At 42.0% G+C, this 25,140-nt stretch overlaps 1 protein-coding gene across 1 annotated transcript in view; it reads right to left on the bottom strand.

Moving 5' to 3' along the window:
• SLC1A7 (solute carrier family 1 member 7) overlaps positions 1 to 25,140 on the bottom strand; it is a 605,311-nt gene that overhangs the window by 45,378 nt on the left and 534,793 nt on the right. The window contains exon 8 of the mRNA XM_069232652.1: positions 24,492 to 24,686. Coding sequence (XP_069088753.1) covers positions 24,492 to 24,686 — 195 coding nt within the window. The remainder of the gene's footprint in view (positions 1 to 24,491; positions 24,687 to 25,140) is intronic.

Genomic DNA, 25,140 nt, shown 5'->3' with positions numbered 1-25,140 from the left:
TGTGGTCGTGTTCAAAATCCCTATGGGAATTATAAAGGGAAATGCACTTTTTTGACTCCCCCTTTTTCTCAGTCCCTGCTGGACGGATCACCCCAAAACTTCCCATGTACAACAAAACAAGATTTTTTGGAATTGGGAACGTTTTTTTTGGAAAAGTTTGTGAAGGTTCGTCAAACGGTGCAAAAGATATAGGAAAGTCAAAACATGCTTTTGTATGGCACCATGTTTCTAACTATAACTACCTATCTAGCTATAACTACCTGCTGGCAACTGATATTCTGTCCTCACACTATTTTTGTTTTTGATATTCTATCAGTGATCCTCCTGCATTTATTGAGGAACTACCCTATAGAAAACCATAATCACCACCACAAATAGTATGTCAGATAGGAGTTACATGAAGTTCACCATACAGTACTAGAAGGATGAGTTTATATGCAGACAGGAAGATGAAGAATGTCCATCAGACATAGGTGTGCCTGCCAAATTATAGACTGGATGGTGGGTTGCTAAGGGTATTCAGGAGCAATGCCACTTGTAGAAATTGCCCAAGAAAGAACCACAAGGCAGGAACATCCAGCACTTATTGACTTGCTTGTAGATGTCGAGGCGCATCATTATAAAACAAGATAAAGGAGGATCCTAATTATAACAAGCACAATACCACTGATGACGCAGAAAAAGAGGGTTCGACATATATTCATGTATACTGTGTAACCAACATATATATTGAAGTGTGATTTTAAGTAAAATAAATAATGTACAAGGGAAATTGTGCCCTCGGGGCAGTTCGCCATCATTATAAACGAGCTTTATTAATCATGAAGTATTAAAAATGTATTAATCCGTCATAATCGCAAATGTATGCTATGATTTCTTGTTTGAAAACTGTTTTGCTTAGCTTAAATTTAGTACAGGCTTTGGCCTAGTTGCTTGGTTTCAAATTCTAACTGCGTGATTCTTTTTTCCTTGAATTAATGAAATATATTCTTGCTTGAAGTTGTATTTTTCCAGTAGAAACTGGCTGGTACACTTATCTCCAAGGTTTCGTGCTAGGCCGGTTACATCCCCTTTGATACAAGGTCAGTCTCTGCAGGTGCGGACAATGAAGGTACAGATAGTAAAATAATTGGCAAACCATGATACAATTTGTGTTCCAAGGCGCCAAGGACAGTGTATGCATAAATGGGCGCTAGTAAAAGACAATTTTTGATTGGACAATTTGAAGCCAACCTATGAACCCTCCAATGGAAGACCCTACAGAATTTGGAATGTTTCTTACTTAAACCCACCGGACAAAGAGAAGTCAGCCATTTTCCTCGATGCCAGTTTGAAGCCTGATGCCAGACTCCATTTTGGACGACACCCTGATGCCCTTTTCTCTATCTGAGAGAAGGAGACTTTAAGAATTCTCACCCTAGAGACTTTAACTTTGATTTGCCCTGTCTTGCCCATGCAGTAACTTTGCCCTATTCTCCTTGCCGTTGCAAGGAAGCTTGCCCTTAACTTTGCCCCTTTGAAATTTACCCCATGCTGATCAACCGGTACCTGAAGGACGAAGACTTTTCTTGAATGCTGATTGTATTTGGTAAATATGAAAGGATAAATGTATTATGCATTGTGTTTTTTTTCCTTTTAGGTACCAACTGCTATTTTTGATAGGATCCTAGCTAGAACTTTTCCAAATTTGTGTTGACTAAATTCGTTTTGCATGAAGTCCCACATGCCAACGCTAATTAGAGGTTAGTCGAGGTATTCATTCAATGTATCATGAAGAATTGAAATCTTGTTATGCTGACCGAATGTATGCAATTAGTCAAATACAGTTAGTCACATTGGTGATTTGCATTGCTATAACAGAGTGTATCATTTGCGTTTCTTCCGCCGTTATGGACAGCTAGTAATGTTCATATACATATATCAATTGGTTTTGAGACACATATATATCGTGCTAGCTTTTTTAATATAGGGAAATAAATTCACTAACTTTTAATAAACTGGTGTGGTTATTCATGACTGAAAGGTCATGGTGCGCCGAAATACACACTGTTATTGATTTCTGATGTGTTATATTGATCTATTAAGTGAGTGCTGATAACCGATTACAACAGTTATTGATTATTGATCTGAGTGACTCGACTATTGAGGATGAGGAGAGCCCGACTCGGTTAAAAGATTCACCGACCTCCAACGTGTCCAGGTACAGGTAATTTATAAGGGCTGGACGCGTTAACAGTAGATGGTAGCAGAGATTGATGGTTTAGCCCTTTGGGACCCCATCCGAACAATAGACAGAGTCAGGTTAGAATTTTCTTTGATAAAACAAGTTGGAGAGATGATGATGCCCTAAGTCCCCGATGACTTTCCCGGGATCTCGGAGCTTGCGAATGAGGAACATGCAGGTATGAGAACGGTCTCAGCGTTTCTAGTGACGGTATGAGTGAAGTTAGGGTTTCGCGCTTGCACAGCTTATTGCCGCAGATTCATTGAGAAGTTTGTGAGGATTTTAAGGGGGGTTAAAAGATATAAGAGGAGTGTTACTCCAAAGGTGTGAGAGTAGGGAAGTCGTCGAACTTCACATGTGTGTGGCGCTTTGAGCAGAAAAAAAAAATTGGCCACGTGGTTGTTGATGTTGAGACGGGCCCTGCGAGGTCAAGAGACTCCGGAGTATGTTGAAAAGTGTATGTGACACTTGTTTGATGTTGTGATCTGGTCGGTTTAATAGGTTGATCGGGCGTGGTCAACAAGTCGGTATGAATGTTGCAGAGTGAAAGAAAACTTCGACTTTGAGATTTGACGAATTCTAAAGTGCACTAGAATAGTTCATTGATCAGTTGAGAGTAAAGTTTGCGGGTCAAATTTTGCTTGCGAAAGTGGGAAACTGAGAAAGATGGAATAACTGCCGAGGCTAGTGAAAAATCCCTAAGGTTTCTGAAGCGATTGTGTTACCCTTCCTGTAGTAAACCAACAGATCTGTTTTATTCTTTTGGTTAAGTGCTCGCGTTATATTGCAGAAATTAGTTTATGAGTGAAGCCGAATGAAAAGAGGACAAGCCGCAGGACTTTGTCAGCCGCAGTGTGTGAGTGTGACGTCACTAGGAGCCGCGCTGGGATAGGTCGGTTGGTGAGAAGGGTCGCGCACGGATTGGACGCAGTCCGTGAAGCGCAATTGAAAGGGGAAAGGCAAGCGAAGAGTATTCCGGGAATTAAAGTCACTTATTGATTACATATTGTCAGAAAAACAAAAGACGGAAGGATGACATTTTTCAAAGCATTTAAGAGTGCCATGAGGGGAGATGTTTATATTAAAGCAAATGTAGGAGAAGAAACACCGCCTGAGGGTACACCAGCTTACATCGTCATTGAAGAAAAGGGTGTAGCGCCGTGTCTTTGGCTAAAGCAATGGTGCAAATTAACAGAAAAACATGGAAGTGTAGCGTTCCCTATCCACGGGTCGTTTAACCTAAGGGTTTTAGAAAATCTGAGGTTTGCGCTATACGACATGAAAGTACCCCCAAGGCCAGCACAGTTTGAGGCATTGGCAATTTGGGAGCTAATAGCTAGAAATCAACAACAAAAGAAATTTGAGACAAGAATAAGGAAAGTAGAAAAGACCCTAGCGGATGCTAGATGGGACAGCACACAAAAGGTTTGGAGATCAGACGTATTGCAGGGAATTAAATTGTTTCCAGCGATTGCCGAGGAAGAGGAGACGGAAGGAAGGAAAGCCACCTGTAAGACAAACAGGAGTCAGTCCAGGGAAGGAGAGAGCAATAGAAACTCGAAAAGGGGAGACGAGTCAGATGATGAGGAGTTCATTATACAATTACTGAATGATCGCCCACCACCATATGTGGAAAGCGAAAAAGGCTCCAGCATTAGTACTGCCCCTCCAGAACCAATACAGGGTAATGTGACGCCAAATTTGAGAAGATCTCAGAGGCCGAGCAATTCTGACATGCCTTTCTCACCACGAATACCACCGGTTCAGAGGATGTACCCAGACGTGCCAACATTGAAACCTGCTGATAACTATCAGCCACAGGTTCAAAGGCACTATTGCGATGAGCATAATGTGGGAATGACTTCCGATTCAATGGCGCAGGGAGGACAAAACTATCAGAGACCGACATTGATTCAAGCTGAATCAACACAGTTCTCGATGCCCCAAAAGCAGACACAAGAAGTGCGAGTGGTAGAGAGCCAGTTAGGTATGCCAGCAATGATGAACCATAATGTGGGGATTAACATGCCACAGAATTCGGGGAACAGACAGAATCCAGATGCAATATCTCTACCTATCACTGTAGGTCCACCAGTACCACTGTACATACAGGCAAATTCAAGCACCAGCGACCAAGGGTTAGTGATACAGAATGGGACAGGGAGAAGATGCATAGAAACCACTCCAGAGACAACTCCGATAGCGGCACTGCCAAATGGTCCTGGGTCCTTGTCGGAGTTTAGTCCAATTCCAATTTGTGCTCCGTCAACCGTGGTAAGGTCACATTCACCACTATTAGTACCGTTAACCTCACAGACTGAAACATTACAGAAACCGTCGATGGCAGTTGATGTAACTGCTACATTGATGGGACTGAACGCGCAACAGTTGACACAATGGTTCAACAGCCTGAACTCCCCACAGAGTACATCAAGCGGGAAGGGAGAAGAATACCTGAATAAAATAAGGTTGGGGATGGAGGCAGATGAACTGGTAGAAGGAACAATGGGTTTGAACAGATTAGAATCATACACAGAGGAAGAACTAAGATACATGTGCCCTAGGATTACAAGAGAAGTGAGCAACATACATAAGAAGTTACAAGAAATTGCAGACAGAAACGAGATCGATATAGGTAAGACCAAACACCTGAGCAGAAGTTACAGGTTAGACTTCGAGACAAAAGATTTTGAACACATGAGATCCGCAGGGATGAAAACACACCTTAAAGAGATACTGCAGAGTGCACAGGTTTGGAGATGTTTAGACAAGTGGGAAAGCAGGTGGGTCAAGAAAAAGGATAAAAAGAAGGAAAACACTTCAGAACGAAGTGAGAAAAAACAACAGAATGACGATCTGATAACCATGTTACCAATGAGAGAGACAGCAGGGGGAAAACTTGTGCATGTACCATGGCACAGGTGCGATATTCAATCCTTTACGGATGACTTTCCCAAATTGAGAGAGAAGCCGATTAAGTGGTACCAACAAACGGATAGATTTGTGAAGCTCGCGAAGTGTCTCTGGGAAGACCTGAATACCTTATTTGAAATTGTGGTTCCGGCTGATTTGTGGGAAGATTGTAAAAGGGCTGTAGGTTGGCCGACGAGTGAACCAGAGAGAGATAGGGACACAGGTGCGCCATCACCTATGGTAATGAGTTTGTACCACAAGGTGATCGAGCACTTGAAAACCAAGGTTGCGTCGAAAAATGTGGATTGGCAAAGGATTGACAGGACCGCTCAAGAGGTTAAAGAATCTATACACGCGTATTATGAGAGGTTGTTGAAAGCGTTTAAAAATTACAGTGGCACGGAAACGATTGAACCAAAAGACATGCTCCATTTTGTGTTCAGGTTTGTGGAAGGGCTGAGACCCGAAATTAGCCAGATGATTAAATCGCATTTGATTTGTTGGCAGTCAAAGTCGAACGATGAAGTGTTGAATTATGCAAAATACTGCAGTGATGAGATTGAGACAAAGCAGAAAAGATTGAAGGAGAAGGTGATGGTGATGCAGCTCAGAGCAGCTCAGACAGGTTTACAAGGTTTGCAAGGGTTTCAACAACAGATGCCGCAGCAGCAGCAACAGGGAAATGTTATGTTTCAGCCACAGATGAGAGGCAGAGGTCGAGGAGGTTTTGTGAATAATGGTCCAGATTTGAATACCGTTATGATTCCAAATGGTATACAGGCAATGAAGAAGGTGATGCCATGTCACACGTGCGGAATTGTCGGGCATTGGAAACGGGAGTGCCCAATGATGGTGCAGGAAGGTGTAGGTCAGCAAAACAATGATGTCAATGCATTTCAGACTATGAGAGGACCGAAACTGAGAGGTCCGAATCCAAATTTTCAAAACAATATGAACCAGATGCAGGGTCTACAACCCATGCAACCGCAACAGGTGCAAATGCCTCGTGTGCAAATGACACAATTGCAGCCAATGCAACAGCAGTTTCCTATGGTACCTAATCAGCAAATGCAAATACCCTTAGCACCAATGAATCAGCAGCAAGCAATGCTTCCTCAACAGGTCACGGGTCAAGGAATGAATCAAAATGACACAGTACATCAGTTCCCGTTACACAGTGAGAATGGAATAAACGATGCATGGGAGAGTGAAAGTTCAGATGAGGAGGGAAATTGTGTGCTTGCAGCATCCTTGGAAGTTGATCAAAAGGGCCCGTATGTGGAGGGAAGAGTTATGGGCCATCGTGTTTCATTCTTGGTTGACATAGGAGCTACACGTTCCACTGTTAGGAGCATTGAAGTACCAAATCTGCCACTTTCAGGGAGAACAGTTCAAGTAGTGGGAGTAGCAAACAGGTACCTGACGAACCCAATCACAGATCCAGTACAAGTCAGAATTGGTAACTATCAAGGGTCACATAATTTTGTGGTATGTGACTCAAGCCCGATATCACTGTTAGGGAGAGACCTATTGTGCAAATTGGGATGTTCGATTATGTGTTCGAACGATGGAATTAGAATTCAGACGAGCAGTGATGGGGAAGAAGAGGACAGTGTAGAAGGGGATGAGATGGAAACTGTCGATGAAGAATATCCTCTGATTACCCTTTTTCCGATGATCACTGAAGCAGATATTCCAGCTGAATTACGGGAAACAGTCGGAAAAGAAGTGTGGGATATGACAGGAAAAGAGGTGGGATTGGTGAAAGGAGTGGAACCAGTGAAAGTGACCGTAAAACCCAATGTAACCTTTCCCCAGACCCCACAATACCATATGGCACAAGACACCCTCATGAAAGTCGCCCAACTCATTGACGAGTTTGTAAAACAGGGAGTACTGAAAGAAGTGTTAAGCAGTCCATGTAATTCACCAATCATGGGACTAATAAAGCCAAGTGGAAAGGTCCGAATTGTGCAGGACTTGAGGAAAATAAATGACATCATAATTAAATGCTGCCCTGTAGTACCAAATCCAGCTGTGATAATGTTTCAAGTCCCTTGCGATGCCGAGTGGTTCTCAGTCATCGACTTGTCACAAGCATTCTTTTCGGTGCCTCTTCATGAGGACAGCCAATTTCTCTTTTGTTTCAAATTCTTAGACAGAGTTTACAGTTGGTGTCGAATTCCTCAAGGGTTTTCGGAGTCACCGTCAATTTTCAATCAGATTCTAAAGAAAGACTTGGAAGCGTTAGAATTGCCATTCGAGTCAACCCTAGTACAGTACATTGATGACTTACTGATTGCATCCAAGACAGAAAGTGACTGCACAGCCGACACCATTGCCCTATTGAACCATTTGGGAAGGAATGGACACAAGGTGTCTCCTTCAAAATTGCAGTTCTGTCAGAAGAAAGTGAAATATTTGGGTCATCAAATAGAGAAAGGGTCACGGAGAATAATGAAGGAAAGAATAACAAGTGTACTTCAAATGAGTCCACCAAAGACGAGGAGGGAGGTGAGGAAGTTTTTGGGGATGGTGAGCTACTGTCGCCAATGGATTCCCAACTTCTCAACTCTAGCAAAACCTTTACTGAAACTGACCCAGAAGGATGCATTGGATGAAATTGAGCTGAAAGGAGATGAGATGGATGCTTTTATTGAATTGAAAGAATGCATGTGCAGGGCTCCAGCTTTAGGTATGCCTGATTACACAAAGCCTTTCACATTGTTTTGTCATGAACGTGATGCATGTTCCTTGTCTGTCTTGACCCAAGCCCATGTGGCATAAACAGACCAGTAGCGTATTTTTCAGCTACTTTGGATCCGGTCGCAGCAGCACTGCCAGGGTGTTTGCGCGCCGTAGCAGCAGTTGGTATCAGCCTCACTCAGAGTGAAGGAATAGTGATGGGACACCCATTAACAGTCATGGTCCCTCACTCAGTCGAGATACTTTTGACACGTTCCCGAACACAGCACATGACTGGTGCTAGACTCACAAGGTACGAAACAATAATTCTGGGATCACCTAATGTGCAGCTGAAAAGGTGCACTACGTTGAATCCAGCAACCTTGTTTCCCAGTGAAAATGCTGAAATTGAGAACGCTGAAGACATCGAGCACGACTGTCTTCAGGTGACTGAATTTTGCACCAAACCAAGGCCTGATATCAAAGATACCAAATTAGAAGAAAATGATCAAATCATTTTTGTTGATGGTTCATGTTTAAGAGATGCACTGGGTGTATTGAAAGCAGGGTATGCTGTATGTACTGTAACAGGTGTTCTGGAAGCCTCTTGGCTTCAAGGGGTTTACTCTGCACAAGTAGCAGAATTGGTAGCTCTTACTAGAGCATGCCAACTTTCTGCACTAATGAAAGTTACCATTTACACTGACAGCCAATACGGGTTTGGAATAGTGCATGATTTTGGACAATTGTGGTCACAGAGAGGCTTCATGACCTCTTCAGGATCACCAGTGAAAAATGGTGAAAGAATAAGAGAATTGTTACATGCCATTCAGTTACCAGGGGAAGTAGCAGTGGTGAAGTGCAGTGCACACTCGAAGGGACAAGACTATGTTTCCCTAGGAAATGGATATGCGGATCAAGTCGCAAGGTTTTGCGCATTGAACTGTATATTGCTCAGGGATGAATGGAATTTGATAAGTGAACCAGAACTTGAACAAAGCGAAATATTTGCTCTAAAAGTTATAGATACAATGGATGAATTGAAATCCCTACAGAATGGTGTCAGTGAGGATGAAAAACTCTCGTGGACTAAATCACAATGTGTAAAGAGACTAGATGAATTATGGGTTTCAAGTGAAGGGAAATTCGTTCTTCCAAATAGCCTTTTGACACAGATAGCCAGATTTTACCATGGACAAGCTCATCTTGGGAGGGATGCCATGATTAGGTTATTTAAAACTGATTGGTTTAACCCCAAATTCCGTCAAGTTGCTGAAGCAGTTTGCCACTGCTGCGTCATTTGCCAACAGATGAATGCAGGGAAGGGAACAGTAGTAAATTTGAGCCACATTGGAAGAGCAGGGGGTCCATTCAGCAGGATGCAAATGGACTTCATTGAGATGCCTGTGCATGGAGGCTTGAAGTATGTGTTGGTGATTGTGTGCATTTTTAGTCACTGGATTGAAGCATACCCTACACGCAGAAACGACAGTCTCACAGTTGCAAAACTACTCTTGAGAGAGTTAATACCACGTTTCGGATTCCCGATCTCTTTAGAATCAGATAGGGGAAGTCACTTCAATAATGAAGTAATAAAATTGCTTTGTGCAGCACTGAACATTGAGCAAAAGCTGCATTGTAGCTACCGCCCTGAAGCATCAGGTCTAGTGGAGCAAATGAATGGCACATTAAAATCGAGAATGGCGAAAATATGTGCATCGACAAATTTGAAATGGCCTGACGCATTGCCTTTGGTACTAATGTCAATGAGAAACACCCCTGACAGAAAGACTGGATTGTCCCCACACGAGATTCTCATGGGCAGAGCTATGAGACTTCCAGCAGTTCCTGCAAATGCGCTTTTGAATATTACAGATGATATGGTGTTAGACTACTGCAAAGGTCTAGCTGATGTGGTTCGATCTTTCTCTCACCAGGTGGAGGCAACCACCTTGCCACCGATCCAAGGTCCAGGACACACCCTGAAAGCAGGTGACTGGGTCGTGATAAAGAAGCACGTGAGGAAGTCGTGTTTGGAACCCCGTTGGAAAGGACCTTTCCAAGTGATTTTGACGACTACCACCGCTGTGAAGTGTGCGGGAGTTCCCAACTGGATTCACGCCAGTCACACAAAGAGGGTGTTGTGTCCCACAGATGAGGAAGTTGAAGCGCTGAAACTGCCAGTACCTGATAACAAAGTGCTGAGCGCTGAGGCAGAGCAAAACAGAGCTAGAAGCGAACAGGCAGAAATAGAGGAGGGAGAAATATTCTCTGAGGACGAAACAACCGATTCACTTGGGGAAGACCAAGGAGGAGCCTCAGACAGCGACGAAGCAGCTGAAGGTAACAAAGAGCCTGAAGCAGCTGAAAGTGACAAAGAGCCTGAAGAAAGTAACGGTGACAAAGGGCTCGAAAGAGGTGAAGAAGCAGGAGAGCCTGATCAGAGGAGGGCTTTCCCAGAAGCAGACGATACAGAAAAGGAAAAGGAAAACCTGATTGACTCCCCAGAAGGAGGGGACAAGGCAGAACAGAACAAAACTGTTCAAACTTCTTCAGAAGAGATCGCAGGTCCATCAAGTGGACACAGTGCAAAGAGAAGACCGAGCATATCACCAGTAAAACTAAGAACTAGAGAAACGTTGAACGACAGTGAAGGGCCAAGAGTGAAAGAGAAAAGAAAGGAAGTGTCCGTCGTGGTACCAACATCAAGTGACGAAAAGGACTTGGCCAAAGAGGAAAGTACCAGTGAGACAGAATCAAAGAGAGATGCAAAACTGAAAAGAAAAAGGATACCGAGCAGGAGGTATTCCGGTCCGGAGTGGGCATACGTAGCCAATAACGATTGGTCAGACGAATTCGTATCCCTCAGCCTTGAGAACGAAGAGGCAGAACTTCATTTTGGAAATAAAAACTTTATGGACTCTGTTGATTGAAACCATTGACCACTTGATTGATTTTCTTTTACCGGCTAAGACATTGCTAACTTGACATTGCTAACCTGATTGACTTTTCAACCGGCTAAGACATTGCTAACTTGATTGACTTTGAAACCGATTTTGAGACAACGCTGCTAACCGATAAGAGACTAAGCTGCTAAAGAAACTGTGTGAACATTGAACTCGTTCAGCTTTGTAAATACCTGCAACTTAGAAAAAAAAAAAAAAAAAAAACCCTGCAAATACGCTTTGATAAAGTGTCTTCAGCTTTCTGATTCTATACAGATCATGACTAGCTTCACTACACAGGGGCGTAAAATGAAGTGTTGTAAATACATGTGTATAGGCTTACTGATCGCATGCGTACTAATAATTGTAGCAATAGTTCTTGGAATGCATGGTAAAGGCGAGAGTGAGACGAATGATGCTTCTACTTCTAAACCTATTATCGTTACTGAACTAACAGCTCTGAAGAGACTGGAGCAAGACGAGAGACACTTGCATGATAAGAAGGAACTTTCATCTAACGTTTTCTATCGCTTACTGAGTGAGTATGTTGAGACCATGGATGCGAAAGATTGTTATGTGTGTACACAAATACCTACCTCAGTAGTGGAGGGGGTAACGTATCACAGCATGCCTCTTACGTATGGAATTACATGTAGTATAGTAGCTTCCAGATTTTATGCTCAAAAGGACATTCATTATTTCTATACTAATTACGATGTTACATTTGCATATGTCCCCATAATAGGGCACCTAAGTAAGATAGCTAGAGATTGGTCTGCCAAATTAATGAGGGAATTTTTCGAACCAATGTCCCCTTTCCACACAGCTCACGCACATAGGGAGAACCTTACATGCTTGCTTTCACCAATAGAAATAGAATTTTTAGACCGCACTGACGACAGAAAGAACGAAATGAAGGAGAAATTAGAGAAGGAGTTGCACGAAAGGACGTCTGTAGATAATTATGCTTTTGCCGCAATAAAGACACAAGGGAAAATAGCCTTAGATACATTGCATGTGGGAAGATTTTGTATACATAGATTTCCATCATATTATGACACAGTTTTTGTGGGAACGAGTGAATGTAAACACACATACGCATTTCAACAAAAGTGGACGTTCATGCTGAATGGACAAGACCCAGTTATTCCTGGAGTATATTATATTTGTGGACTCAACGCCTATTATCGTCTACCTAAAGGATGGTATGGGAGGTGTTATTTGGGAATATTGTTCCCAAAGGTTTACCAGTTAGATGACTTAAAGAAATTTCCAAGGCTGTCTGAATCACATCATGTTCAGAAAAGGGAGACAGCTGCTGGTGTGGTAGGAGATATATTTGGAGCTATGATTCCTTCAGTAGGAGTCATATTGAATTCAATCAAAATACAAAAGTTGTCTACTATTGTGGATAACATGTTGACGAAGTTTTCGGGAGCTATAATCCTGATGGATGCTGAACTCGCTGCAGAAAGAGCTATGACTCTTCAAAATCGGCTTGCCTTAGACATTCTTTTAGCAAAGGATGGCGGCGTTTGCAAAATGCTTGGCACGCGTCACTGTTGTACCTATATACCCGACAACAGTGGAAAAATTAGAACAATGCTTACAAATTTAACTAGAGAAAGTGTAGATTTAAAGGAATTGAAAGAACCCGGAGTTTGGGAGAAAATTGGAAAAGGATTTGCTTCTGTGGGAAATTGGCTCAGCAACGTTTGGAACGGATTGTTACTAAAAATAGTAAAGGGAATATTAATAATATTAATTTGTCTATTAGGTCCTTGGGGAATATGGAAAGCTTTCAAAATGTTAAAAGCAAGGAACAAAAGAAAAAGAGAAGAGAAAATAGAGAACAAAATGGTGGAAATTTATAGGGAGAAGTCAAAAGGGACTAAAAGAAAAAGGGAATTGACTGAAGTGCCAAATTACTATACAGAATTTTTATGGAATAAAATTTGTGGGTAGATTTGATGTGATGACATAATTAGTCATCAGAGGAGGGATTGATGACGCAGAAAAAGAGGGTTCGACATATATTCATGTATACTGTGTAACCGACATATATATTGAAGTGTGATTTTAAGTAAAAGAAATAATGTACAAGGGAAATTGTGCCCTCGGGGCAGTTCGCCATCATTATAAACGAGCTTTATTAATCATGAAGTAATAAAAATGTATTAATCCGTCATAATCGCAAATGTATGCTATGATTTCTTGTTTGAAAACTGTTTTGCTTAGCTTAAATTTAGTGCAGGCTTTGGCCTAGTTGCTTGGTTTCAAATTCTAACTGCGTGATTCTTTTTTCCTTGAATTAATGAAATATATTCTTGCTTGAAGTTGTATTTTTCCAGTAGAAACTGGCTGGTACACTTATCTCCAAGGTTTCGTGCTAGGCCGGTTACATCCCTTTGATACAAGGTCAGTCTCTGCAGGTGCGGACAATGAAGGTACAGATAGTAAAATAATTGGCAAACCATGATACAATTTGTGTTCCAAGGCGCCAAGGACAGTGTATGCATAAATGGGCGCTAGTAAAAGACAATTTTTGATTGGACAATTTGAAGCCAACCTATGAACCCTCCAATGGAAGACCCTACAGAATTTGGAATGTTTCTTACTTAAACCCACCGGACAAAGAGAAGTCAGCCATTTTCCTCGATGCCAGTTTGAAGCCTGATGCCAGACTCCATTTTGGACGACACCCTGATGCCCTTTTCTCTATCTGAGAGAAGGAGACTTTAAGAATTCTCACCCTAGAGACTTTAACTTTGATTTGCCCTGTCTTGCCCATGCAGTAACTTTGCCCTATTCTCCTTGCCGTTGCAAGGGAGCTTGCCCTTAACTTTGCCCCTTTGAAATTTACCCCATGCTGATCAACCGGTACCTGAAGGACGAAGACTTTTCTTGAATGCTGATTGCATTTGGTAAATATGAAAGGATAAATGTATTATGCATTGTGTTTTTTTTCCTTTTAGGTACCAACTGCTATTTTTGATAGGATCCTAGCTAGAACTTTTCCAAATTTGTGTTGACTAAATTCGTTTTGCATGAAGTCCCACATGCCAACGCTAATTAGAGGTTAGTCGAGGTATTCATTCAATGTATCATGAAGAATTGAAATCTTGTTATGCTGACCGAATGTATGCAATTAGTCAAATACAGTTAGTCACATTGGTGATTTGCATTGCTATAACAGAGTGTATCATTATTCAGATTTTGCGTAGATTGCGTTTCTTCCGCCGTTATGGACAGCTAGTAATGTTCATATACATATATCAATTGGTTTTGAGACACATATATATCGTGCTAGCTTTGTTAATATAGGGAAATAAATTCACTAACTTTTAATAAACTGGTGTGGTTATTCATGACTGAAAGGTCATGGTGCGCCGAAATACCAACTGTTATTGATTTCTGATGTGTTATATTGATCTATTAAGTGAGTGCTGATAACCGATTACAACAGTTATTGATTATTGATCTGAGTGACTCGACTATTGAGGATGAGGAGAGCCCGACTCGGTTAAAAGATTCACCGACCTCCAACGTGTCCAGGTACAGGTAATTTATAAGGGCTGGACGCGTGAACACCACCAAAACCCATGGAGAAAAAGACAGGCTGAGTCAACAAAGTGCAGGAATGGCAACAGAGAAAACAGACCCTGGATGGGTGGTATACCACATGCACTAATCAACAAGCATTTTCAATGCAATGTGCCTCGCATTTGTTCGAGTTAGAGCTATTAGCGTTGTAAACTCCTAACCGGACTTTTCTTGCAACAAAAACTGAAAATAAAAACATAAACAGTTTCACATAAACGAGCCCACGGCCGCGAATCAAACACACAAAATAAAACATAAATTAGCTCGCAGTGAAACATACTGGCAAAAGTGCAATTATCCATGTTAACGGCAAAAGTGCACTTATCCATGTAACCGGCAAAAGTGCAATTGTCTATGTAACAGGATCGATGTCATGCAAAGCGCGCAACTACTGCCCAGCGAGATTGCTCTACCTACAAAACAAAGAGAAAAAGTAGTCCAGAAGCTATACGGAAAACATGGAGCCATATATGTTTTCAGTAGTTGGCCGGGGCGCTCGAGGTAGGCTAAACATCGGAAAAGGCATGACGTATGCATGCCTTTCACTAATCAAAGCAAGCAAATTTAAAAAGGCAAGCCCACGAACCAACCAAACTAATGGGTGTGGCTACAAGCCTGTAGAGAGATAACAACAAGGACAGAGTGCTTTGCACGCTCAAACCTAAAAAAGGACTAGAAGTCCTCAGTTTTCTTTGGCCCAAATTCCTGGTGACAGGAGGAGCCAGTCCATCTCTTTTGTTGACAACCACTTTGGAGCGCTGAGGGCAAGATCTAGTCACGCACGGTTTGAACGTTCTGAAATATCCTTTTGTATGTTTACTCTTACATCGGGAGTAGTATTCTGACTTTCTAGGGATTTTTTAAATCCCTCATATATTGTTGAAATTCTAAAAGTTCATATTTCTATTACTCTTCCAATTTACAAAATGTAGGAATGCAGATTTTCCACTGGGATTGGTGCGGGGGTAATTAATGTCCACGAGCAAATCGTGTAGGATTAGGAATTTTCACAATTAACTTTATATTTCTGGGAGAATAGTTTCTCACATTCCCTGGAACCACTATAAATTTAGGGATGATATTTTACCTTTCCCACACTGCAAAGGCACTTACCCCAGCATTTCCCCCACTTTGTGGAAGGTGTCCCACCGAGAAAAACCTCCTGTCTGTCTAACTGCAAATGTAGAGCAGCGGAAAATTGGTCATGCCCTTGGACTGAATGAAACAGGTCGAGGTGGGTTACGGCAGACAATTTCTTTCCTGCAATTGGAAGTTCTGTCAGCTTTCCGAATGCTGAGTGGCAAGCATAGAGTTTACAATGATGCCCGACCTTTGGGGCATCTCTGGCTCAGAGTGAAAATGGGATGATTGCTTTGTTACATGTATTTGTGTGAGGGTGATACAGAAACAAATAAGTTCCAAAGTATTTTTGAATGGCAGTGTGGTCTATGCATTGTTTTCAAGTAGTGTCTGTACTACTTTGGCACGGCGAAATTACTAGACTTAACAGTTTGTGAGCTTCTGATCTTGTTTTCTTGGTGGGTTTTTATGGTTTTATCATTTCCACGTGAATGGAGGTTTTCCATAACATTTTAATATTTGGTTCCACAAAGGTGTTTTACTAAATGTGGTGTAATAAAGTCTTCTTGGCATATATTTAACAAAATTCAATAAAGATGAAAAATGTTAGTACTTGCGCTTTTTGATACATATTTTACTTAATTCAATAAAGAAGTGACTTTGTGGTAGTTAGGTTTTTGGTATTTATGTAAATGAAGGTAACTAAGATGTGCCAAAAACAAAAAACTACAATGTATCTTTGAAAAAATAGACTGACTAGCTCAGGCACAGGTTTGTGAAAAAGACATAAATCGCAGTGAAATAGTTGCTTTCTCGTTAAGCACTTTTGAAGGATTGATGAATGATAATAAGTTTATAGTTAAGGCGTGGCTTGAAACAGTCTCTAATGCCTTCAGGTGGCGCTCTATGGAGTAAATCCTTTATGATACATTTGAATGATAACAACATGAAGTTTCAGCTTTCAAACTTTAATAAAGAGTTATAAGTAAGTGCAATGATAGCATGGATGTAAAACAAGATGTGGCATATACAGCCAAGACGTAATCCCAGGGAAAGCATCCCCTAGATGGGTGCGAGAGGGTGTATCATAATACTTACAGTAAGGAGAGAGCACTATACAAAAATACTCAACATTCTTGAAACCCACATCAAAGTAACAAAGTTGAAGGCCAGGCTCTTCAATTAACCAAACTACCATAGGGAGGACTAAGCACACACACCTGCTCAGAGCCAGGATACTCTTGTGGGTGATACGAATACACACAACATAACACAACATAAACATAACATAGTTTGGCAAAATAAACAGTGGGCAGTAAAGGTGATAAATAGCTACGCAGGAGGAAATAAGGGAGGGTGCACATTAATGTTGCTTCAGTAGGAGGGCCTTATGACAACGAGATAAATATATAATCACTGAACAGGTGAAATTCCAAGTCTTTTATCATAGACATTTTTAAAGTCGCTCAGAGGCAGGAGGTTCTATATCCAAACACCAAGCAAAACATAGTTTGAACCATACGGGAAAATGAGTTCTAGTTGTGTGTACCTCCTACTCTGTATGGGTGCCTGGGTCCCCATGCACCTTTCATGTACCTGGCCATCTGCCTAAAGAGTATCTGCACTCTTTTTTATAAGCTCCACCCTCAACCTCCACATCCAGAACACACCTTAAATCTACTACTCTTGTCACAAAACAGACAACAATGCCATGTGTCTGCTGCTGAAGCCCCAACCAAGGAAAATGCTGTAACAATTGTCTTCCTTTGTTGTTGTCTTGTGGGCACACCTCCTCACCTGAGGGTCCTTTACAGATGTTTTGTTTTAATCCTCACACCCGCGCTCTTGCTCCTGTTACTGAATTATGGGGTTAAATCCTGCATACAAACACCCATTGGGCTTTCAGATAGAATTGTCACATCACAAAAAACCCAACTTGTTTGCTAATATCGACCACACTTGCACATTTTTTGTAGAGCTAACAAAGCTGGCAGCCTTTCCCAGCCTCTCGTCGCTTATTTTGTATTAGATAAAATGCATCAGTTGGGCTAGTAAATGTAAGGACCAATTCTAGGAGGATTGTGTTATTATTTGATTTTTTGGAGCTAAGGGCAGACACTGTCGGGGTACTCGCCCCGCAGGAATGGTGAAATCAATGACTGCACTCTTTTTTATTGGTGACTTCAGGGATACTCATCAAATGCATAGTAGTACCTTATGTACTGAATAAACGCGTTGAACAAAAAGATATAACAATTTTATTCCAGTACAAGCTTATCTACCAAGTAACCTACCTCTTCAACTAGGCACCCACTGACCAGCCAACAGTAAGGGAACGTTACACCTCATTTCAATTTTATTAATTGACTTGCAGCTCAGACAAGCTGACCATTAAATGAATAGACATCTCACTCATTTAATTGCACTTCTCAGCACTTCAAATGACTTCAGTTTCCAAAGATGATTTTCCTGGCACAAAAAAATTAAAAAAAAGAAACAAATGGAAGAATGCATGCAAAAGTTTCAAACACTGGTGAACACTTTGCCTGCAGCCTACTCCTTTGCTTTTTGCCCCGAAGCAGCAGGTAGGAACTAACCTTATGTAAAAATTACTATGCTGTGTTCCATCAAGAGCTGTCCAGCACAAACATCCTTGGCATGTACTCTCTGAAAAGTAATACAAGAAACCCCACATCGTGTTTTAACTTGCTTGACCTTTATCAGTGTCGCTTGAGGCCTGGGGCACAGCAAGCACAAGTCCCACATTGAGGCAAACTAAAAGTTAGAGGTGGAACACTCGCAAAAACCTCTGTCAGTGGCTACTGCTTGGGGGCCACATCCCAGCCCATCATTCTACGCTCTCACTTTGCCCCTGTAGACAGGGGCTGGACCATCCGTAAACCAGAAAAGCTCCTATTCCAAGAGCAATAGTTCAGTTTGAAATCCTAGTCCATGTCACGTCTGAAAATTGAAACCTTTATTGACAACCAATACTGGCTCTTTCAGCAGGATAGACAAAAGTAAATATTTCAAAACTATCTGGGAGTAGGATGGTGTGACAAGGAAATCTGTGGCTGCCCACGGAGAATCTAAAATAATTTATTTACATTGATCTAAAATTAGGGGCTAGCCTTTTCCTGAAGGTTACAAAACGTTATCAAACATAGCACTGAGGCACCTGGAGATGCACTGTTTCACCCAGATTCACAATACATTCAGGTGTGAAAGTAAGGCCTACAACTCAGTAATCTCCTAGTTTCACAAACAAGGACTGGACCACATATCTTCAGTTCACTGTTTCTGTCACAATTTCTCAAGAAAAACTGGAACAAAATGGCAAATTAGACTTGATCATAAAGGAGACTGAGAAAAGAATCAAACTAGTTAGGCAGGGTATTTCTTTTTTCCTATCTTATTTCATTTCCGTTGCTTATATGTTCCTACCATATGAAAGCATGGTACATCCACACAGCGGCGAAACTAGACCTGAACTTTGGGAGGGGGCTAACACTCACTGCCAGGGCTGACTCTAGCAGTGGTGGTGCCCGGTGCAACAGTCGTTTTTTTGCACCCCCTTCCTCATGACATCCTTCTCCATGGATTCCCTCACTACCACTCTCCAACAGTGCACCTCATCTCGCCATAGCCTTTCTCTGACGTACATTTATTTTTTTGATAGGCTGCTCACAGAGTGATCTGCATGTACACTTTCTTTGCAGCAGGCACATTACCCTTCACACTACTTTATGATGAATCGAAACTGTCAATAGACAAAATTCCAATCTTTCACCTGTAGTAACATTAAACACCAGAGTTATCTTGACATCTTTATTGTTGCCTGAAAACTGCTGGATGCACAAGAAAGTTCATGTGCTTTTGAACTAAAAGTTATTTTTTAACAGAGTGCCTCCCATCAAAGTCAGAAAGCACCACCCTAAAGCCAGCCCTGCTCCCAGCAATGGGGGACGTTAAGCATTTCCAGAAATGGGGTTTGAGCTAACCTCAAAGCCATTAAAGGAGAAAATCGAAGTGACAAATGATGCAGTTTCAACAAATTGGACAAACCTGATAGTATAACAAACATGCTTTTTGTAGATTTGACACTGTTCCTAGACTTCAACTCATTGCAGGTCTAGAAAAAATGTTTCTGACCCACTGTTGGCTCAAGGTGCAGTGTTAGTTTACCCAAAGAGATGTTGTAAAATATTCATGGGTAAGGCTGTCCTTATGTAGGGTACCAAAATATTAGGCTTAGTAGCAGGTCTCAATTTGAGCCAGTAGATGAAGGAGGAACCCATGGCACTCATTTTCAGGGTCCCATGCATATTTTTCCTCATCAGACTTTGTTCCAGAACGAGAAAGAAAAACCCAAAACTGAAACAGGAGAAAGAGAAAGATGTAAAAAAATGTGACAGAGGAAAGCAAAGATGAAAAATAACCTGCAAGAGTGAGAAAAGGTGCAGGGAGTGACCGGTGGTTGATGAAAGTGGCACATGGTAGAATTACGTCTAGGCAGTTTTGGAATTTGAAAATTGCCGGGCACAGGCTCTTGAGCAAAATTTCAGCTTTCCCTGTCTAGATCAACTGCCTCATGTTAAGGTGTCTTGACCATTGTCTTTTCTTCAGGCCACAGGCCAGCTTTCCAGGACATAGGGCAGGTGAGTCTGAAGCAAGGAGAGCATCAGGTCTCATGGCGTTCCTGGCTCCAGTCAGGTTTTACTGCTACCTACTCCTGGGTTGTTCTTCGGAAGAAAAGAAAATTAAACATCCAAGCTGCTTACAATATAAAGGTTCAGCGGTGGCTATTCCTGTAGGCATGTGCTGTACAGACATGGGCAATTACTGGAAAGAATATACATTTAGGTCAATGATTACTCACCGAGGCACAAATATGCATCTGTTTAGTGTCCATGCAGTGAAACAGAGTGAACAAACTATAAGTGAGCCCATATTAATTTAGGAAAAATATAATGTTGCACGAATATCTTCTGGTAGAAAGGATATATATTCCGACAAGACAACTGTGCACTACCTAGTTCCATGTAATCACTGTCACCCACTTAAGAAGATTTCAAAGAATCGAAGTGGAATGGGTACAGATAGAAACGCTGCAAGATTATTGTCAATGATTGAAACAATGTGATTTTGATTAAAGCAGAGTGTAATGAACCACTGCACTGCTTCTGGATAATGACTAATACTTTGTAACCATTGATATAACTCCACGCATCAGTCTGGAAAAGTTAAGATGCTTGTTTAGTATTGTGAGGCACTTTTAAAAAAATATATCTTAGTTAACGGATGTGTTTTAGAACTTCTGCGATTCAGAGTTTTACTTTTAGGTTTGAATGTACATCGCAGCAGTCACCTGGCCATATGTGATCAACAGAAAAAGAGTTTCAAGAAGCACACCTAAGAGAAAGGCATTGTCTCTGCCCACATGTTGGTTACCTTGAGTACAACATTTGATTGGACAGAAGTGTGCTGCCATTGAGAAACAGTGCTTGTTGTACTCCTCTTGGATCCTGAAGGGAGTTCAGTCACCTAGAAAAGCATAACGATGTGGAAGTCTGCAATGGGAAGACTTATTTACTATATGGTAATAGTATTGACTAATAATTGTTCTAAAGCATCATGATATGCTCACAGTGTGCATTAACTACACTGTGGACCATAATTCTATTGATAGGTTATTTTTCATGGGTAAGACCCTTATGCCAGGGAGTGTATACAATATGGCGTTGCTAGAAATTTACCATGAATACTTCAGCCATAGTCATGGGTACCTCTAAAAATTCCCTTCGGTATACAAGGGTCAGCATTTTGCCATTGACACCCCCTATAAAATGAGTACCCGAAATCTCATGCCAAGTATTACCTAAAATATTGGTTCTAACATTTTGCTGTGGATCCACCCCATATGCTAAGAGCTACGTACATTAGGCCAGGTTCTTCGGCCAGGTGTAATAGCTCGTGTTCTGTGTCCCTGCTGCTGGGTATGACTGTTCTAGCGGCTTTCTCATTTAGACAGTTCGAGTACCTACAGCCAATGATGGTGTCTTAATGGAAGCATGTCAGGGCCTGAAGTTTACCATAGGTAACATCTCCTGTCCATAAGCTATTAGTGCCCTTGTCCATTAGGCAAGACTAACCTCCAGTATGCTAGACCAGAAACACACTTGCAGGCATAACACACATACACATGCACTCACACACAAACACTGACTGACACACACATTCTCTCACACTCATTCTTTCACACACACTCCTCACTATATCTCATGCACTATTTTGTACATTGTTACTCTATTGCACTCACACACTCACACACACACACACACACACACACACTGCCACTCACACTCCCATTAGTCAAGCTGCTTCTATTGTGTTAGAAAAGCTTGCCCTGCTGCTTCTGCTATTCCTGTCTTACCTTTTAGTGAAGCTTAATAAAAACATATTCTCTATATGCTATTCAAAAATAATAATATATTGCTTTGCCAGTGTGTTACAAGTATGATGTGAATGAAAAGTGCACTTCCTTAAAATAATTGTACAGGGCTTATATTTAGTTTCACATGTGGATCAAGCAGTTACAGTATTGGAAATGAACAAATCCACCTTCTAACATGTAATTCACAGCATCCAACTGATCTTATGAAATGATTGAATTCTTCGGCAACCATGGTTTTATCCAGCAGCACTTTGCATTCTGGGATTTTCAGACCCAATTTACAATGTGAAAAAAGAATCTACATGGCACAGAATTATGTATTGTGGTGAATGGGAAGCCAGGAGTGGCTAAAGGTGTCACATGGGCCTCAATCTAGCACTATACCCCAAAGCCTCCACCCTATTCTTCCCCATCGTGCCATCCTGCATTCCCAGTCCACTCTCCCTTTGTGCACCAGCCCCGTTGTTGCAGATGGAATTAAGTAGGCATCTAGTACTACGGAAAGAGCAATTATTTGTGGGTGCCTTTGTAGAAATGTGCATATTCATGAGAGTTGTGTAATTTTATATGTGCAGAATAAGAGGTGTGCTCTTGTAATTGCTGAGTGATGGTGAATAGTGTGAGTGAGTGCAGCATGAGTGGTGCGAGTGTAGGGTGAAGAATGTGCCGATGTGAGTGTTGGGTGAGGGGAGTGCCTGCAGAGTGAAAGGAGTGATTGCAGGGTGGTCTGAGTTATGTAAATGCAGAGTGAGTGGCGTGCCTGTGTGTGGTGCAGGGTGAGCGGCAAGAGTGAAGGGTGATCTGTGGGAGTGACTGGTGAGTGGAGTTAGTGCAGGGTGATGGTGTGTCCCTATGTGTTCCGACAGACTATTATGCCTGTGTGCAGGCAGGGTGCACATAGTGCCTATATGAGTGCAGGCTGAGACGTTGGTCCATGTGAGTGCAGGGTGAGAGGAGGGAGCGCAGGCTGAAGGGTGTGTCTTCAGAGAGTGGTGTGCTTGTTTGCATGGTGTGAGTACTTTGCCCATGTAAGTGAAGGGTGAGCTGTGTGAGTGACAGGAGTGCCTATGCGTTTGCACGGTGAGTGATGTGACAGTGTGGGAGAAGGGTCAGAGGAGTGACTGCAGAGTGAGTGATGTTACCTTATGGGTATGGGTGCGGATGAAAGTGCAGAGTGGGATGAATGAATGCACGGTTAGTGAAGTGTTTGTTTGAGTGCGATTACAAAGTGACCAGTGAGGGTCACAGGTGACTGAATTGTCACATGCATGCCGGTTGAGTAGTGTGCTCATGGTACTGCCAGGTGAGTACAGGGTGAACAGCACAAGTGAATGGTGAGTGGGGTGAGTGCAGTGTGATTACTGTGAGTGCAGGGTGAGCGATGTGCTCATGTGAACCAGGGTGAGTGGAGGGAGAAGGGAATGAGTGCAGTGTGGTCGCTGTGAATGCAGGGTGAGCGCTGTGCTAGTGTAAGCATAGGGTAAAAGGAGGATGAACAGTGTGAGTGCAGGGTAACGGCATGAGTGCAGTGTGATGTCTGTGAATTTAGGGTGAGTGGTGAAAGTGGCAGGTGAATGGAGTGCCATGTGCCTGAAGGTTGAGTGGTGTGCAGGGTAGGAAGAGGGTGAATGACATGAGTGCATTGTGACTGCAGTGTGATCGCTGTTAGTGCAGGGTGAGCATGAAAGTGAAGGGTGAGCAAAGAGAATGTGGAGTGAGTTGTCTGAACGCAGGATGTATTCTCAGACACTTGGAGTCGGCAGGCGTAGGGTTTCATATATAAGTTAAACTAATGCTATTATAGCATCAATCAGGGATGGAGGGTGGAGGAAAAAAATGATGTGCTGATACCGCAACAAACTATCAGTCTTGTGATCAGGGTTGCCAGCTCAGTATTTTGATGTCCCACCTGGTACAGAAATACGCAAAATCACCTAAAGCAGGTATTTTTAGAACTTATCTGTGCATACTTCAAACCCCAAATATAAATAGCAAGCACTTTTAAATGTGTTTTAGGGCTGCATTAGTGACTTATGACTAAAATTTAAAGGAAACAAATACAAATACAAATACATACAATTCTATTTACTGCCCTATTTAGTGTCAAGGCGAGGCCTTTGCATGGTCTTTAAAACACAAATGCCCAGTATTTACCTTTTGGAAAGGGGCAACACTACTGGTGATATGCCTTTTCATGAAGTGCATTCTCCCACTGTGGCAATAAAAGTAAAATGCAAATGTAAGAAATAGGCACAGTGGGGACCCAGGACCAGTAAAAAAGCACAAGCAAAGCCTCCTTAACGAGTTCACAAAGGCATGTAAATGGTCTTTTAAAGACCTGTGCAAAAACTAGGCGTGGTAGAGATAAGACTCCAGATACTGCCCAGTCATTGCCACAGCAGCTCAAGGTGCAGCAGCCAGGGCTGAGACATACCACGGGGAGAGCTAAAGCCCTCTAGCCCTATGGGCGTAGCGCCTGCATCCACAGTCAAAATTGTTCAAATGCACATTTCAGAATTAATCTCTAGATCGTGCCTGTCTTAAAGAAAAGTACTTTGCCAAGATAACCGACGTGGTTAGTTAATACCTTATGGTAATTATCTGCCCGAAGTCCAGCTCATAGTTGTTCACTTGAGCAATAAAGATGGCCGCCACGGCTTCATAGAGAGCAGTTCCATCCATATTGATTGTTGCTCCCACAGGCAACACAAACCTGGCAACTCTTCGGTCGATGTGATTATTCTCCAGCAAACACTTGAAGGTTATAGGCAGAGTGGCTGAGCTGCAAGACATAACAGAAAGCACTTAAAACAGTACTTTACTGATAGAAGTAATGTTTACAAGAAATTCACTTGTGGACTCCTGCCACATTGGCGGAATTTAATAGCTCACTTGGCTGCCATTTTGTACGCTCTCTCTCGTGAAATGTTCTTTTCTACTTCGTTAAACTTTGCAAATACTGCTGGACGCAGATCAGGACATTACATAGAGCTGCCAACCATAACAAGATAATGAAAAACACGTTCGGTTTCTGCATTTTAAAATGACTAAAGATTTGCTCTGTTGTTTTCCACATAATCCTCTGTGGGCTTGCATCCAAAAGTATATTGATTTGAGTTTAATGAGTTTCACCTACGCCAGAACATGCCAATAGCTGTAACCAAGGTACAAATAAAAATGAATCTATAAACTTCACTAGAAAGGAGGGGCTAGCGTCGGCGAGTAATTGGGTGATG

Source organism: Pleurodeles waltl, chromosome 4_2, assembly GCF_031143425.1.
Source record: "Pleurodeles waltl isolate 20211129_DDA chromosome 4_2, aPleWal1.hap1.20221129, whole genome shotgun sequence".
Lineage (NCBI taxonomy): Eukaryota > Metazoa > Chordata > Amphibia > Caudata > Salamandridae > Pleurodeles > Pleurodeles waltl.
The sequence above is the reverse complement of the archived record's forward strand: the minus strand, read 5'-3'. Positions and strand labels throughout refer to the sequence as shown.